Source organism: Engraulis encrasicolus, chromosome 13, assembly GCF_034702125.1.
Source record: "Engraulis encrasicolus isolate BLACKSEA-1 chromosome 13, IST_EnEncr_1.0, whole genome shotgun sequence".
Taxonomy (NCBI): domain Eukaryota; kingdom Metazoa; phylum Chordata; class Actinopteri; order Clupeiformes; family Engraulidae; genus Engraulis; species Engraulis encrasicolus.
Genome location: NC_085869.1, coordinates 41,174,861 through 41,194,047, shown reverse-complemented (window position 1 = coordinate 41,194,047; position 19,187 = coordinate 41,174,861). Strand labels below are relative to the sequence as shown.

The 19,187-nt window shown below is 42.6% G+C and overlaps 1 protein-coding gene across 1 annotated transcript in view; it reads right to left on the bottom strand.

Annotated features, from left to right (window-relative positions):
* Positions 1–18,088: 18,088 nt before the first annotated feature.
* Positions 18,089–19,187, bottom strand: part of LOC134460564 (uncharacterized) — a 7,135-nt gene continuing 6,036 nt past the window's right edge. Inside the window, exons 3-5 of the mRNA XM_063212942.1 lie at positions 18,791–18,882; positions 18,612–18,683; positions 18,089–18,512 (exon numbers count right to left, since the gene is read on the bottom strand). Coding sequence (XP_063069012.1) covers positions 18,089–18,512; positions 18,612–18,683; positions 18,791–18,882 — 588 coding nt within the window. The remainder of the gene's footprint in view (positions 18,513–18,611; positions 18,684–18,790; positions 18,883–19,187) is intronic.

Sequence of the window (19,187 nt, the reverse complement as noted above, 5' to 3'; positions counted from 1 at the left end):
AAAAAATGCCCAAGGGCCCCCAACAATCCCGTTGCCTAGGGACCCCAAAATCCTAGAAACAGGCCTGCCGACCCCCCACTCCCTCCCACCCACCTGACCTCACCCCACCCCACCCCACTTGAAATTGACTGTAGCAGCTCCCGACCTGATCACTGGCATTTACATATTAAAGGCTCTCCTCAGAAGGGGATGGGAGGGGGGCATGGGGGAGCCGCAAATGCTGTGGCTTGAGGTATGAGGCAATTTAAGGTGCAAAACTCATCCACATATTCCTCTTTTCATGCAGTGATGGATTCAGGAAATATAACTAAAAATCTTGCACAGTGTCCCTTTAAATAGCCTACAAGCTATCTATGCATGCCATGTTCTAGTGGGCAGTGTTGCCAGATTGGGCTGTTTCCCGCCCAATTGGGCTGGTTAGGATGGCTGTGTGCGGGTAAAAATGGCATTTAGCAGAAAAACCCGCCCAATTTTTGCCATAGAAATCAATAGAATTGGGCGGGATTTTGTGCTTCCAGGCGGGTTTTGAGCATTTTTTGGGCTGGAAATCATCAGCCTCATCTGGCAACCCTGCTAGTGGGAGCTCTCGTGCAGAGAAAAATATCACTCGTACTTTTTAGGTCACCACCAATATAACTATTGAGGGAAAATATGTCCTTGTGCAACTTTTACGTCTATATATTCACGAGAATAATTTATACAAATCGGTATAGATGACTTTTCATTCAGGTATAAATAGCAATGCAGCTGCTAGTTGGCATTTTTTCCCTCAAGGGAAATATGACGTACCTCATTAAATCTCCGGGTCTTGCCAGCAGACATCTCTCTCTCTCTCAATTCAATTCAGAGCTCTCTCGCTCGCTGTCTCTCTTCCTTGCTTTACGGCAAAATGACGTGGGGTCTCCAAGTGGCCATAGCAACCATGCTGCGGGCTCACGTACAGTTTTGACGTTACACCAAAATCATGGATAGCTTTTACCCATTATGCTTTGTTGAATGGTCTGCATATGTTCTGCCTTTTGGCGTGCCCACTAGATGCATTTCAAATAAAGGTATCCTATCCAATACTTTCCATGTTTGATATAATCATGAATAAGGAGTTGTTATTTGTTTGTTTTGTTTTAGTATTGTGTCTAAAGCCAAATAACGTTTGTCAGTACTGAAATCGCCACCGCCTTCGTGAAGTCTAGTGTTCAAGATACCTTAACAATGGCGTTGGCTTTAAAGACTAGCGTTGTCATGCAACGCTTTTTGTGAAAAGAAAATGTTTTGCAGTCTAAAACTCGATGAAGTGTGTGGGGGAGGGTCATCGAACAATTTTCGCCGTTAGAGGGAGGGTCATGTATTTTTCGTATACATGAGGGGGAGGGTCAAGCGATTTTTTTTGAAGCCCTATGTCAATCTTCCGACGGCCCCTTAAATAAATAACGAACAGTCCCTAATAAGGTCCTTTTCCCCTGCGATGTAAACTCACATCCAGTTTCATACTATGAATAGGCTATCCGACACAACCTACGAGCATCCAGACTCATCCTACATTTCTACTGTCTGCAATCGCGATTATGCACATCGTTATTTTTAAACTATTAAATCTCGACACAACGTGAAATTTTGGCGCAAGTATCACCAGGGTCCTTGTACATGAACTTGACCATCGTTGAGAATATTATTTCTGCACATTACTTAAATACCGACTTTGACGTTGGCTGTACCGAGGCATCAACAACTCGGAAGTAAGGCTTGAATGCACTGCTGAGCACATCAAAACTATGCCGACAAAACCCTCTTTTAAGCAAACCCCTTCTATACAAACGAACTTGTTAACGTTAGTTTTCATATGTTGGGATCTTGATAATACTACAACCAAAGTTTGATGGTCTATGAAGCCTTATTTGTATTTTAGATCCAGCGATTTTGACGGTATGCTGAGGTATTTTGAGGGTTACACTGCAGAATCCTCGCCGTGGGGAATGAAAATGGCATCCATGATTAGAGTTGGCCAGACTCTCTCTATAAACGGCTCTGGGTTACACGCACATGCACATTCGTGCTGTCGAGACGAGAGACACAATGTTCCCTATTATATATAAGTTTTTTGTCTTTTTGAGGATTGGGGCGGAGGGAAGGATTTTTAAAAAATTATTAATTAAAGATATCCTATGCAACTTTGACATGAACACACCGATATAAACAACTTTATAGCGGCCTATAGTAGTTATGCCGAAAATCTGCATTGAACTTAATTAGACAGACATTGGCTTCGAGATTTTGTGCGAATTAAATTTCTTCGTCTTCTGTAATTAGCCAGATTCCCTTCCTTGCATTCAGCTCTCTCCACTTCTAAGGGGCTTTATCATATGTGCGATTTTTCCTCTTGCTTATGAGTTCGCTGCTTCGTCTACCTTCACACAACTGCAATCATGTTTGCACTTCCTTCAGATGGATATTATTTGATCCAATTGTTCCCGGCAGATATCCCGTCTTTATTTCACATTTCCAGTTGCTATATAGTACCTGTACATTAGAAGAACGAGGAAACAAAAGGCTATTGCTAATTATGTTGTCATAATAAAGATTTCGAAGTCGAGGTGACAAGACACGTTTTTATCTTGAGGTGTTGAAAGTGAAAGTGGACATCCATAAGCCGGCTAGATATCACATTTTGTCTCCTCTTGATCGGCAACAACATATATTTTTAGCCTCGCTCGACTGATTGTGTCCTTTGACATCAAGTAAAATGTGCTAAATCAGATTTCAACTCGTAGCTTTGTAAACTAAACGAGGTGGTGGGCTTTGAGAATGCTAATGCATAAATCCCAGTGCAGTGAATGAATGACAAAATCCACATCTTTGCTCTTTTGGCGTTCGGCTCTGCGGTTTGAAGCCCTTTTCCAATATTCACACAAGCGATTCATTTGCCTGTCCAAACCTTTCATCTCAATTAGCTCGTGATTTATTTTGCAGTCCCATTCGTTGTTTTCGCTGCATGCCAGCGTGATATTTTACAATCAGCAAGCCAGTAGCCAGCTTTCAGCGAGCTGCTGCTGCTTAGTTAGCAAACGAAGGGGAATGGGTCTCGTTCCGCTCATACAGCATAGAAATCTAGACACCCCTAGCGGCCGCAAATTCCACAACAACAAAAGGCGATCAAATTCATTGTCTAGTTAGCCTATATTAAAAACTAGGTAACACTTCCAAATAAGGGGCCATAATTAACAGTAAAGTAGCTATAACCTAATACTTAAGTAAGGGTTAATAATCATTACTTAACGCCATATAAGACACATATTAAGTAAGGGTTAACGTTCGGCGAGAAGGTCGCTACCGTGGAATAGCAGCACGACAGAGAGAATCTTTAGACCCCGACGCGGAGCGGAGTGGTCTTGTTCTCTCTGAAGTGCTGCTATTCCACAAAGCGACTGACTCGCCGAACGTTAACCCGCTTATTATATGGATATACTTAAATGATTCACACATGGCGGGGGCATTTCTTTAGGCCTATTTAATGTTAAGATTGTTGCTGCGCAAAACAAAACAGTGCCGTTGTGGAACACCGCTAGGCAACAGCTAGGTAGCCAGGACAACAGGTGTTGTCTATCACAGCAGCTGATTAGAGTCTTGTTGAAAAGTCGCTTTAGCAGTGAAAAGTCTTGTTGCCATTGACAGCGGTCTGTTATAGACCAACCCGTCCGTTATCGAAAAATAACAGACGTGCGAACGATGGGGAGCCCCGTTGAAATGAATGGAGCATTCGACCGATGACGTCACAACCAGATAATAATTGTTATTAATGCATATGTTGAGCAGTTAAGTAGCTATCAGGTCATACTTAACTAAGGACCAAAATTAATACTTACTTAATATAAAAGTATGGCATAACTAATGGATAAATAATACATAAATATTGGGGTTTGGGACCCTTATATTAGAGTTGGCTGTGGATAACTAATGGTTAATTAATCCATAGATATTGGTGTTTGGGACCCTTATAATAGAGTTGGCTGCGCATACCTAATAGTATGTTAGTTAAGTAATTAGTCTACTGTGACGTCTAGCATTCACTCGTTCAAATCACTGTAATAATGGCAACAGGAGTAATTATATAGCAATGATTGGACGTACACTTCTCAATGATGGTGGGGTGATGAGATGTAATTTGTTCATATTCCACTTATTATTTTTAATGGTAAAAACCCTACAATAAATGCAGAACATTATGAAGAGTAATAGTTTTGAAGCGAAACTAAACCATTCCTTTGTGATAATTAAGTTAATGTCTGAAAATATTAGCTCCAAGAAGTGCAGTGCATAATGGGTACTCAATCTACAGACAATATTTCGGTATTATTTATTCATTAGTTATGCCTTACTTTTGTATTAAGTAAGTGTTAATTTAGGTTCTTAGTTAAGTATTACATAATAGCTACTTAACTATTACTGTACCCTTACTTATCTATTAGTTAAATAATTTTAATGCTATGAACTTGTAACACAAGGTAATAGTCATCTAATAGTTAAGTAACTGCTTGCTAATGTTTGACATACGCATTAATAACAATTAATATGTGTCTAATGTGGCGTTCAGTAATGATTATTAACCCTTACTAAAGCATTAGGTTATAGCTACTTTGCTGTTAATTATGGCCCCTTATTTGGAAGTGTTACCAAAAACTATAATTTAAATGCTGGGTCAATTAATTTAATTTTCTGGTGGCTCTGTACAAGTGTCAGGGCAGGGGCTCAAATCGTAGTGGTTTGAGCGTGAGTGACATGTGCGTGATTCATTTGCATTCACAGTACGTCATCACGCCTCATTTGCACACGCAATACAATCAGTCGGCATTTCCCCCTCATTGAGTTTAATCTCATGGTGGTGTGTTGGTTTTATTTTTTTTAATTATCATTATTTTTCAGAGGGGTGGGTTTTTTTTCTGGACGTTTTTTATGCTGTTGTGTTTTTTTGTGGGGTGGAGGTTGGGAAACAAAAGTTAAACATACCGATTACAAGACTAAAGGTATAGTAGTAATGAATTATTTTTTTGTGTGAGGATTGGGGGTGGATAGAAGGGTAGGGTTTTTTTTTTTTTTTAATTGAGAACTGATGATGGTCAAACCATCACATTTTTAAAAGGTAATTAATGCTGTTTTATGATTTTTTTAAAAATTATTTTTATTTTGGAGGGGGTGGGGGTTGAAAAAAGGTTCACTACTATTTTATTTATTTATTTGTCTCTGGGGATTGGGGACGGAGAAAATAGTTGCAAGATTGCTTGTTCTGGTCTATTAGGATCTGGTTGTTTGGAAAAGGCCTGCTTCACTGCTTCCATTCCTAAGTCTGTCGGAATGTTTGTATAGAGTGAGGTAATATCGACTGTAAACAAAAATGAATTGGGAGGAACTAGCATTGATCTGATTCTTTCTAAAGCCGGGCATACACTGTGCGATATTTTCGGTCGTGGGTATTAAGCTCCTGCTCACACTGCACGCAGTGTTGCCAAGTCCGCTTATTATAAGCGACCTTGGGCTTCTTTTTTTTGAGCAGTCGCTTTAAATTTAGAAGAGTTGCGGGTTGCGGGTTTTTTGGGCTTGTTCTTTTAAGTATTGGGCTTGCTGTTTTCCCCTGCTCTGCCGGTGATTTGAATGTGTTTCTCAATGTCAACTCGTTTTTTCTCACTCATCCTTACAAGTGACCCTACTACAACACTATTAACTCTCACTTTCTGTGGTCACTTGTTGGGATTTTAGCTGCCACACAGAGCCCCGCAAAGAGCAAGGTCTTCCCTGACTGGGCACGCGACTGACAACCCGCCCCTTTGGTCGCTTCTTTTGGGCTTGTTTTCACGACGCCCGTTGGTCGCTTTTTTTTGGCTTGTTTTCACGACGTCAGTCGCTTATTTCTCGTAGAAAATCTGGCAACACTGACTGCAGGAGGACATTTCGTGATTTAAAAGTTCATATCTCAAGACTCATGTCCTCACATTATACAAGCCGACAGTCGAATGCGAGCAGAATGGTCCGACTGCGCGTGGTGTTTCCCGGGGCTGCAGAGGACGGAACATGCGCACCTGAGGTTGATCATGGCTCTATTAACTTGTGCATGTGTAGTGTCAAACCGGGTCATAGCACTGCTTTAACTGTGCGATTTGCTCACAAGGCACCACCAGGATTTCAAACAGTTGTGATTTTCTTGCGACCCTGCGATTGCACGATCGTGAGGCGAAATCGCTTGTCTCTACCCCATGTACACACCTGTGTGAAGTTGGCACCCCATATGTTGAAAATCTGATTAAAAGCATTTTGGTTCGATTGTGCATCGTTTGTGCACGATTGTGCAGGCAAAATAAGCGTTTGTGCACAAACCCTCTATAAGATATTATTGTTTGGGCAGGCAGAAATAAAGTTTGTGCACAAACGGTTTTTATGCTATCTCACTTTTACTGTTTTCAAAATCTTTTGTGCTTTATATTTGTTTGTGCTAAATGTTTGTTGCCATCATGTGATTGGCTGACATCAATGAGAAGTTGGAAAGGTGTGCCTAATAAATTGGCCATTGATTGCAGATGTAGGCCTATGCAAATTATTTTCTTGTGTACAATATGTCATGCTTAATGATTTTATGGATTTTTTGCTTTTTGGTATTATTGCAATGTTTCTTTATAGATGCTATACATAGAAATGATCTGAGCAGGAATACAAACAGCACTTTATCTGAACGAATATATAAGACAAAATGTCTGACAACTATGTAGTGTTGAATCATTTATTTGAACAACAATAAAACTGGCCTGGTATAAACAAGGCAGACTAGAACATGAAACATTTTGTCTGGCAGTGCAAGATTAAAAACTGCAGGCTGTAGGTTGCTCCAAACCATTCAAGCTGCCTCTGCATGGGTTGCCAACTTCACACAGGTCATGTACAGTGTTGCCAGATTGGGTGGGTGCCCACCCAATTGGACTACTTTGGATGAACGTCTGGGGGGGGAAATGGGAAAAATTGGCCATTTGTAGTTTTTTTTCCCCAGCCGTTTTTGGCCCATAGAAGTCAATGTAATTTGTTGAATTTGGGCAGAATTTAGCGCAATTTGGCGGTTTTTGAGAAGCTTTTGGGCGGGACCGTGTAAACCCAGCTTTAGAAATGATGGGTATCTTTAATGTAGCTATTATGAAGTCGCGAAAGATGATTGAGGAAAGAGTCTATGTACTGAGCTATTCTGTAAGATTCTGAGTTGGTGTCACTAACAATCGGTCTCCCCCCCGCTGGGGTAATATGTCGGACCGGCCATGAAGCGGAGTCTTTGTGGATTTTTGGGAGAAAATAAAAATACCTAGGTTTAGGTATATCTGGTCCACTAAAGAACTTAAGTTGTTTTTTGGTGATATATTCCCCCTCACTTAAAGGGATGTATCTGCATTTGGTGGTAATCGTATTAATAACCACTTTCAACAAATGTTGGGTCTGCATGGGTAGGCGGTCGGAATAGTGGATGAGCGGGACATGGATAGAAGCTGAGGGAAAGATGGAGTGGCAGGTTTTTAATGGTTGATTGGGCGTTTTTTGTTTGTTTTTTTATTAACTACACAGAACTGATTCTTTCTCACGGTCCTAAACGTGAACCAGGAATAATGCTTTCTGTTACAATACCAGCAGTGCAGATATAACCTCATCATCCTCATCCTCACCATGCCCTCTCTCTTCCACAGAGGCAGAAGGAGTGACCTGCTTGGCCTGGGAATGGAAGGAGTAGCCTGTGGTGGAGCCAAACTGCAGCAGCACCCTGTCTGGCAGTGTGTGACTGCAGCAGCAGTTTCCTGCTAACCTCAAGCCGTACCGCACCTGGAGGATGGCACTGAGGGTGGTGAGGCACATCCTGTTTCGTAGTTTTGATTTTACTACGCTCATTTGGCTGAAGACCCTTTCCACCTCTGCATTGGAGTGAGGCAGTGACAACAGATCGCAACTGATCCAAGTTCAGAGAACGGGTTCAGACCAGCCGTGTCTCTGTATTGCCACACCTCATACCAAAACTCCATAGTTGTTTTGACATCCCATTTTTGGAGGTGGATGGTGCGCCATTGCTGCATGGCTCTGTCAGTTGCTAGGTCAGATAGCATCTTAAACACCTCCACAATTTTACTGCCCTTGCTTTGTTTTAGTGTCTCAGAGACACTGAAGTTTGCCATCTGCCTAAGCGCCGCAAAGTTGGACGGAAGCCATGCCTTTAACTCTTTCAGCAGGGACATTATGTAGCACACACATCTTGTGCGCACATTTTCCTCGTCCTAGGCTGGAACTTTACGCTCCTCCACCTTGGACTCAAACAGGTAGCCCAGGTATGGCTTGGGCTCAGGAAACCATCAATTGACTCCTTCAAAACATTGACCCTAGCCATTGTGTTCAAAACCCGCATTGCAACCGATTCGATCAGCCTGGTCAATGTTTGGAGGAGCATCAATGGGTCCCCTTGCTCTGACTCTAATGCCTTCACCGCATCCCTACCTTCAGACAGCACTGAGCGCAAGAAGGTGAGGTACAGCAGATTGACAGGGTCAGCATACATGGCGTGCAGGGTTTCCGCCATGTAGCAATTCTCCGCCCCCTTTGCAGCTTCAGCTCCTCCCATTGTGCCAGGATCCGTTCCACAGCCGGCTCTATGGACAGCCACCGTGTAGAACACACCTGTGTTATTAGAAGGGGTTTTTCCCCAATGTTGATGGTTCCGTAGAGTACAGGCCAATTTATACTTATTGGCGCTGACGGTTGCAGAGCCTGTGCAACCGTCTGTGCGCGACCACGCCCCCCGCGCAGAGGCTCTGCAACCGTCGTCGCGCGCCTCAAAAAAATCCTGACTACGCGACAGACGGTTGCGAAGGTTGCAGAGAAAACCGCTGTGATTGGTTGTCTCGCTACTTCCTTGTTCTCTTGGCGGCACAGTTCTCCGGTAGTTTACGAGAGTCAAACTGTCAATATTCTGTGGAATACGAACGCTTTCTTTCTAGTCTGTGTAAATAAATGAAGCTACAATGACTGAATTAGTAAGTAACAAACAAACAATACATCAGTTTAGCACTCGCGGCACAATGCCTCCAGTCTGACTACTGTACAGCCTTGTAGCTATGTAGCCAAATGTAGCTGACGACATGAGACCTTGTGCGCAGATCTATAACATCAACAGTGGTTAGCGACCGTAAGCAACAGGCGCCGTTGCTGAACTATAATCTGCCCTTACTTGCTAAACCTCCCTACGTTTGGGCGAAATTGAGAACCAATTGTAGGTTTCTCTTATCACGTACTCTACACATCGGGGAATGGTGTCCCTAGAGGCGTGGCTCACGCCCAATTGAAGGGAGTGGCAGACGCAGCGAATCAGAACCAAATTGGTAAGGCCAAATTCTTCCCGTAAAATGTTGTGTACCCCATTATTGATCCCTGTCATCACAGAGGCATTGTCGGTCCCTATCCCAATAAAATGTTCCTTCCTCATCCCCGATTTTTCCAAAAACCCCATTAGTGCTGTGACAATTGCCCTCGCATCTCCACCCCCTAGCTCAAGGAGCCCCAAGTAGGTGGACACCACTTTTGCCTTAGTGTGGCTAAAGTACCTGACTACTACACCAAGGTACTTAGTCATGCTAACGTCATAGGATTCATCCATCAGAAGGCTGTACTTGTTGTCCCCTTGTCGGTGATCAAGTATTTCAAGAAATGTGGACCAAGGATGCCTGTGATCATTTCACAGCATTTTGTGCGGTGCATTTTGAATTGGGGGGCTGCCGCAGAGTCTGCAAACACTGCCTTGCACGCCTCCCCAAGGTGGTCCAAGCTTAGCATGGAACAGTGGGAGGCGATAAACATGGCCATGGTGGCCTCTGCTTTTTTTCCCCTTGTCATGAGGATCGTCTGCTGTTTTGTCCCGTAAGGCTTTGCCTTTTCAAGGTGTTTTGTTTTTGTAGTGGCATGTTTTTTGATGTCGCTAAGTTTGGCATAAAAGTCAGCCTTACAGTAGGCACAGTATGCCCTGCTGCCATCCCCTTCAAAAGGCTTAAGCCAGCCCTTAAAGTCAGCCACTGACTCCCACTCAGTTCTGTATTTTTGTTGGTATAATTTTGACATCATGTTCAATTTTTTCAATGTTCTCTTTTTGTTTTGTGCTAATATTTAATTCAGTTCGATGTTCTGTTTTTGTTTTGTGTAAATGTTTAGTTCAGTTCAATCAGTGGTTTAGTTAAATCAAGTATTGTTCTTTTTCTTTGTCCTGAGACTTTGAGCTCCTCCACCCTGGACTCAGATAGCCCAGGTATTTTTTGTTTTTGTGTAAATATTTAGTTCAGTTCAACAGTAGTTTAGTTCAATCAATTCTGTTAGTTAAAACATTTTTCTCTGTAATTAGTTAAGTCTGTACATGAAGTTTTCTCTCTGTGTTCAAGTGTGTGAATGATTAAAAACAAAATGAAATGTGTTTTAGTAGTACTCTTGTCTCTGTCTATAATTTCCCCCACTCTCGGACTCAAACTCCACCACCAAATGTTGCAATTTGCCTGCCGTTGCAGCTGCTGTGTGGGAAAAGGAGTTGGTGAAAATACATTGAAATATATCTGTCCTTACACACCAACTGGCGGTAGTCGGGCGTCAGCGGCGTGGGAGCCAGCTCCGCGCCGCATTTGGAAAATAGAACTCGCGTGTTTTTCACGCTGGCGACCGGCGGTGTCTCATTCAAATGAATGGCAAAGTAGCACGCTAGCTTTAGCTGTGGGTTTTTTTTTTTAAACAGGACTGGCCGCGCACGCCGACGCTGTCAGTGTGAAAGGCAGAGAAAAACACACCGGCCGAAACTAAGCAGAAAGACCGCGTTCGTCCTGCGACCGTTCCGTTCCGCCTTGGTATGTTTTGGCCCTAAGAAATACTAGGTTTTGATGTAAATACTTGTCGTTGTGTGTTTGTGTCTTAAACCTCACAAAATACAATCGGTATTTAGTGTGAGGTGGTTTTCCACATTTATTTTTGGATATGTTAATTGATTCACTTAACATACCCAAAAACAAATTTGTGGAAAACCACCTCACCCTAAATAATAAAGGTCAATATAGGTCAATAGTACATTTATTTCAGACTGTAGGCTATTTTTGACTAAATCGGATGATCAGTGTTTGTGGAAGGAACTGGGATTTTATTTACTATTGACACATTTCACTACATGGTGTCAGGAGTTTGTTCTTCACTTCAGTCAAGCACGCAGTGCAAAGCAAGCTACTAAATGCACAAAAAAACCCAACAGCTTAACTTGTCTGCCCCACAGGAGCTTGTTGTAGATCACATGCTGAGAAACTATAATGTGCTTTAACTTCCCTGTTCCCTGCTCATTTTCATGAGTTATTCTAAATGCTCAAGGAATTACTATTTGCTTGCTGTCACTAATCCTAAATAAAATGTTGGTGAATACATAGATTTCCCGGCGACGTCACTATGGTAACAACTGCGCATGCGAGGGGCAGAAAGCTGCGCAGTTCAATATTGTTTTCTATCGACGCTGTGGATAACTTCTCTAAGAAAGTGTAATTTGAAGATGCTGATCTATTTTCAACTGTACTTGCAGAGTTAGTTATGTGATCGGGATGATTTGTATACATATATATATATTTGCACAGGGCATCCGGTTTTTAGGAAATGTTGGTTTGAATGAGTTTAAAGGTTTTTTGTGATAAAGCAGGTTGTTGCACCATAGCATTTTGATGTATTGTTATTGTAACAGACTTTAGCACTGTCTTAACCCTTTTAATGCCAATGTTATTTGGTGAAAATGCTCGATTTGGGCATCACATATTCAACAGGCTGTGGCTGGACAGTGGTAATAGATAGAGCCTAACTGTAAATTACAAAAAAGTTGCGGAAGACCCAAAGTTAATTTCTAATTAAAATTAATATCTAATTAGCATATTATGACGCCATTTTGAAATTTTAATTAGTAATGGGAAATATTGATAATTTTCAATAGATTTTCAATAAATTATTGAATTTATTTAGAAATATGTGGCATCCCATTACTGTCATGTCGTGCACATACATTATGGTCAAGTAAAAAAGTAGTTTTAAGCCTAACATATAGTAAATATTGTAACTAATATTGTAATAATAATAACATAGCAAGAAACAATAACTGGGAGGTTGTTGCCTGGAGTGCCAAAAATGTTTGTATCTACCTGTGACTTTTTAGTCTGTGAAAACCTTTTTCAGACAGGGTAAGCACACATATTCAGTACACATATATGCCTATATAGCCTATTTTACTACACCTGTGACCTATATAGGCTACTGTAGGCTATTTGGATAAGGCGCAGGGACAGTGACCTCTGTATGCATAGGATCATCCTGGATGATCATCAGCATAGCTCAGTGAATGAATGTTACAGATTTTAACTTACATTTCAAATAACTCATGGGCACAGTGTCAAGATAATGGGCATAAAACAGGCCTAATTTGTATCATGAGGTGTACCCTCGTGAAATCAGTTTCAGGGAAAGGGGTGGAGAGGCGGAGAAAATCAGCACCACCTCTCCTGTTATCTCAGCTCTATTGACTTATAAACCGCTTCTATTCATTTTGGTATCGTAGGCTACTGTTAGGCATACCGACATGGGTCGAAAATACACACAGCCCAATTAGGCCGACGTTATCACGTTATAGTATACGTTATAAGTAACACCTAAAGTCGACCACCTGAAGGCAATCAGAAGCGGCACTCTCCCCCCTCACGCATAGCGCAGCGCTTTCCCCTCCAGTCTCTCCGGTTCCGCCCCCTCTTCCATGCTGCTTTAGTGACTAGACAAACTCTAATAAAGACAGTCCAACCACGGCGACCAGCCCAGTTTTCAACAAGTCTAAAATATTCGTGTTATAGGGTATGCGTCTTCATTTCGCCATGCGCGACGGTGAAAAAAAAACTCAAATATTTCCCCAAGCCATGTAGCCTATCGAATTTCTACGGGATGTACTAACGTCTAACAGGATAATCCATTCTTTTTGTAGCAGTGGTTTTACTTACTGTCTTTCATAGAGGGAAATGACATACTTTATGTTTTAGCTTTTTCGCCTACTTCAGCTTTAGGGGAAGACGCACGTCAAAGTTCACCACCAAGTGAAATATAGCCTATTTCTATAAACACATCATTACTGCAATCACTTTAGGGGCGACATGGCATTGTATTGCATATTTCGCATGACAAGATAGGCTACTTTGTGGTTACCTGTGCTATTTAGAGGTTTATTCAGTGAAATTACGCATATCGCCCTGTGGGTTTGGATGACAATAAACGCTTCTTGCATGTTCTAAGGAAATCCCCCGTAACCATTTACAAATCGCCAAGCAAACACATTCTCACAACCACGCAAATGTTCATTGGTTTGTGTTCAGGAATGTTTCCTAGGTCTACACCGTGTTTCTGTGTTTGACAGGGGAGGTTCCAAACAGCCGATTGATCGTCTGTGTTGCAATCTCAGCAGCAACATCTTTTTTTCTTATAATAATGGCTGCAATTACTTGAGGGGCGAAATACGCAATTGCATTGCACACAAAACATCAAGACAAGTTGTCGTCTGGGGGCAGGTCTACTTGCTTTAGATTTATTCAGTGAATGAAACCAGTCGCATGGGTTCAGCTCGCTTGGAACAGGGCTTCGCCTTCGCGTCGCCTGTGTTCAAATGGGAACTCCCCTACGTAGGCTAATGAAGTCTCCAAATAAACCACTTCTCAATCCCTAAACTTTCCATTGAGTTGTGGTTAGGATCATTTATGTTTGTAAAACTGTTTATGTATGTAAAACTGACGCCATGTTTCTTTGTGTTTGGCAAGGGGATCTATTTCACTCCCTATTCGAATTGGCTGTTCTTCTCTGTAGCCACGGCTAAGCTAGCAATAGGAGACGCATTGCCTAAGGCCATATTATAAATGTCTACACATATACAATCAACTTGTGGGAAAATATAATGTCACTACACATAAACCACCAAGACAAATTGAATTTGGAATGTATTTGGGCTTGAATTAGAGGAAATAATGTGCACAATCTCACAACGCCGATCGTCCTTTGTTTTGAAATAGTGACTTGCAACGCACTTCTGCGTCTGGGTTTTCAGATGGAAATTACTCGAAAAAAATGCACAAAGAGGGGTCAAAATTCTTAGAAAGGATTGAAGTACCACATGTCTGCCACCCAGTGGAAAGGAGTATGAACAAGAATTTACACTCTATTCGACGTGACAGCCCACCTCATTCAATACCGCGACGACGGCAGTAAAAGGGTTAATGCTATTGATTATACACTGGAAAGGGCATTCATATTGTTAATAACCGAATTACCAACTTCCAGCTGTAATTAGATCCTGGTTGTTTTAAAACTGGTAACTTGCTTTAACAAGCTCACACACTAGTGGTGGTGCTAGCTAGCGAAAGCTAGCATAAACGATTGCAATGTTGTTATGACATAGATGTTTAAGTTATTAGAGATCTGTTGTCCGTTTTTCATCTCCTTACAATTGAAATACAAAATGTAGATTAATCTACAAGTAGAGTCTTGAGATCTAGTAGCAATGCAACATCAGAAATGGGCTGATTTTGTCCAGGTAATGTAGCGGGCTAGCTAGCTAGCTAGGAATGTTTATTAAGTATCGGTAGGTAGCATTGCTAACAAGCTGTACAGTTTCAAATGGTTTATATGTCAGGTCATATATTCAACAATATCCCCTTTAATCAACCAGTGCTCTCCCCCATCCTCCTCCATGACTGAGGTACCCTGAGCATGGTACCATCCCACCGCACTGCTCCCCATGGGGCGCCACTGAGGGCTGCCCCCTTGCACGGGTGAGGCATAAATGCAATTTCGTTGTGTGCAGTGTTCACTTGTGTGCTGTGGAGTGCTGTGTCACAATGACAATGGGAGTTTGAGTTTCCCAATGGGCTTTCACTTTCACTTTCTTTCACTTTCAACTTGAATTTACATTTTATGTAAGATGGGAGACTCATGTCTGACTTGGAGGTAGTGGTTAGTTGTCCAGCTAACACGCTAACGTTCGCTAGCTAGCTAATGTGTAGTTATTAGGTGTTAGATGTTCAAATTCACCAGGTTATTTATTTGGTACGGTCGCCTTTCCGTTTAAATGCCGGTTAATCAAGTTTATGAACATATATTCTATGGACAACTATCTGCCAAGAGTTGCACAAGCAGATGTTTACATTTTGTATGTATCTCATCAAGTCTGCACCAAGCACAAACAGCACACTGCCTGAAGTTGTAAGCACTCCTGTTATGGCACATGAATGATCGTTTTACATCCAAGCAAGATCCTTTGCCCTCTCGCTCACTCCCCCTTTTTCCTCAATGTAGTGTACAAAAACATCGGAGACGAAACGTTATCACCTACGGCATTTAAATTAGTCATATGCATATCCTCATCTAGCCTGGTTCACACCAGACGGTGTATGTGTAGCTTTGGCGCCCCCTGGCGGAGCAGAGCTTCACACACTACCATCTGGTACACAGCCATAGAGCACGCTCCGTCTCCAACCAGAAAATAGACAGAGCATTTATTTCTTAAATATAAACGGTAACTCACATTGAGGAGTCACAAGAGAGATTAGAGACTATATTGACTCTGACTTTAAAGATTAACAGGAAGGTTTTTGAAGGAATTTGTTGGTGAGGAGGCCGTGCAGAAGCAATAAATTCTCAGCCTATTTTCTGGTTGGAGACGGAGCGTGCTCTATGGCTGTGTACCAGACGGTAGTGTGTGTAGCTCTGCTCCGCCAGGGGGCGCCAAAGCTACACACACATCGTCTGGTGTGAACCAGGCTAATCCTCATCAGCCTGATCTCCAAAAATTCACGGATGTTAAGGACACGAAATCCGTGTCCAGGAGCACGGATTTTGCCAAAACTCTGTGCTCCTGGACACTGAATTGTTTTCCATGCTCCTTGACACAGAATTGTTTTCCGTGATGGGCACACGGAAGTGCTTTCTATAGGCTATTACCACAGCACTGTGTGACTCTATCATTAGAAAATACATACCAAATGCTAATCCTAAACAAAATAATGCTATAGCAATTTAAGTTGTGCCCTGACCAAAACATTCCCTAATCTTAACCTGTCATTAAAGACATATTTTTGAGAAATACCTTTTCCAGTTGGTTGCTAGGCTATCAAATTCATATAATGAATGAAAGAAAAGCAGCTGTGCCCAGACCAAAACAATCCCTAACCCTAACCCTAACCCTAGGGGAGGAGGCCCCGGCACCCCCACCAGCTCCCCAACCTGCTCCACCTATGGGCAGGGCTTTGAACCGGTTCAAGGAACGAAAACGAAAACCGGGAACTTTTTGTATTTTACAAGGAACAGAAACGAAACCGGAAACGTTATTATTTTTTATGTTCTGGAACGGAAACACTTATTTAAAAATAATGGTAACCGGTTAATACCGGTTAATACCGTTCCTCAAACAAAGCAAAAAAGTTATTATTTTCCTGCACACGTTACCATGACAGCTGAGGTTCACGTCCTGTGTGACATCAGACATTCTCTGACTGAATGGAGAGAGAACTGTGGATTACAAAGTCTCCACTCCACATCTTAAATAAATAAATAAATCTAAAAGAAACCACTGTCATACAAAAGGGCAGAGTTTCCATTGCATCATTGTAAGACATTGCAGAGAAGCGCATGTAAAGCGCACCGAGAATGTTCGGCGTTATTGGGCATCCATGGCCGCTTCAAATATGCACAAACTCACAATGTCCATCATAGCGCTCCCTGTGACCCAAGTCAGCGTGGAGCGTGCATTTTCATCATTGAGGTTTATTCTCCGCTTCTCCGCTTAGGTCGTCCCTGAATGACAAAATTCTGGAGGATATTCTTTTCATCCGCTTGAATAAACAGTTTGGAATGTAGGCTGACTTATTTGCACTTCCGTCTTTCTTGGATAATTAACGTCAGTTAGGCCTATGGGGAGTAATCAGCTGACAGGAACGAAATTAACCGTTCCGGGAACAATATTTTTTTGTTCTAACCGGTTCGGGAACGTCAATTTATTGGTGGAACCCATAACCAGAAACGTTATAATTCCGTTTCTGTTCGGAACGGAACGTTTGGAAAAAAATAACGGTTCAAAGCCCTGCCTATGGGACCCCCAGTAGACGACGACGGATACCTCGCAGACGACGAGGAAGAAGAGGAGGAGGAGTAGGAGTAATACGTTTTTATGTTGGACTGTCCAATGCTGGACAACTTGTAATACGTTTTTATTTTATTTGTTTTTAGTTTTGTTCGCTCCAAGAAATAAAGTTAAGAAAAGTAAGCAGTGTGCGGCGTCTCTTGAATTTTGTTCATTAATAAGTTTTTATGTTGGATTGTCCAATGCTGGACTTGTTAGGTAGATTTGGTGCTGAATCGCATCATGACCCTCGCCAGGAGTTGCACCTGGAATTTCCACCCATAGGGTGGATGTGTTACTGTTACACCACAAGAGTTTTTTTTTTTAAACAGCACCAAAAACCTTCGAACTCTTTTAGTTTGAGCCTCAGCTCGTAAGCCCCAACACCACGTCAAGGTAGAGTTGAAGTAGTTTTTTTTTAATGCTGTGAACTATTAAAACTATGAATAATTAAAATTTAAAATGTTTAAGAACTTTTTTGGTTTTTTTTGTAATAGAATAAAGTGCAAGAACTTTTAAACACACACACACACTCTCACTCACACGCACAGAGGCACACAGACACACACACACTCAGTCACTCACTCACTCACACACACAGACTGAACAATTATTAAAATTTAAAATGTTTAAGAACTTTTTGTTTTTTTTCTAATACCTATTTTAACACACACACTCACTCACTCACTCACACACACAGAGGCACACAGACACACACACACAGACTGAACAATTATTAAAATTTAAAATGTTTAAGAACTTTTTTTTGTGTGGTTATTTTGGTTTTAAAGAACTTTGGTTTTAAAGAACTTTTAAAAACACACTCACACACACACACTCACTCACTCACACAGACACACACACACAGACAGGCACACATAAAAACACTCAGAAGGTCTGGGACGGGGAAGGGTGAAGGGACTGGTCAGGGGTGGGTGCTGTCGACCCGTCAGGGGAGGGAGGGGGATCCGCTCTGATGGAAGGGGTTGGAGCACGGTCAGGGGAACTTTCAGGGGAAGGACGGGGATCTGCGAGGTCAGGGTAGGATTGTGAACGAACGGGGTGTACAGTCACGGACACATTCATGGTGGGGCGGCACAGGGACGGGGTTGTAGAATGAAAGGGGACCATTGCAGAAGGGGCGGCCTTGACGGGGGTTTGAGCAGGGTCTTGGGACGGGGTTGGAGCGGCGGTGCAGACGGGGGCTTCGGCGGGGTCTTCGGGGGGGACTGGGGTGGCGCTGTCGGCGGGGTCTTCAGGGGGGACTGGGGTGGCGCTGTCGGCGGGGGCTTTAGCGGGGTCTTCGGGGGGGCTGGAGCGGCGGTGCAGGCGGGGTCTTCAGGGGGGACTGGGGTGGCGCTGTCGGCGGGGGCTTTAGCAGGGTCTTCGGGGGGGACTGGGGTGGCGGTGCAGACGGGGGCTTGTGCGGGCTCTTGGCGGGAGGCTGGAGCGGCGGCGTGGCCTCTTTGCCTCTTCGGTGTGCCTACAGGCAGGAAAAGTATTAGTTTGCGAGCACAGCAACTATTAGTTCACTTCTTAATTTTAAGTGTAGAGTCCACATAAAAAGCAAGATTAGGCACAGTTACGTACCGGGAGAGCCACGGAGGCGTGATGGTGTCAGCTTGCCACGGAGGCGTGACGGTGTCAGTTTTTTTCAAGAGAATCTTCGGCTGCATCATCATCTGGAAACTTAAAAAAAAAAAATGAAATTAGAAGTCATTATTTCCTTGTGTGTCTGTCTGTCTGTCTCTGTATATATGGAGTTAGGAAAATTAGGATTGAGTTTCCGGAATCGGGGTCCGGATGGAGTTAGGGGATTGAGAAATGACTTTTGGAAAATGTTAGGAAATTATTTTTTTGAGAAAAAATATTTGAAATTAGAAAAATCCTGAGAAAACACAAGACTGTGGAAACATAGAGCTGTGGGAGTAGCCTATAGAGTGAGCACTTCTCTGTGTCCATCACGGAAAAATTCTTTCCCGGGCAC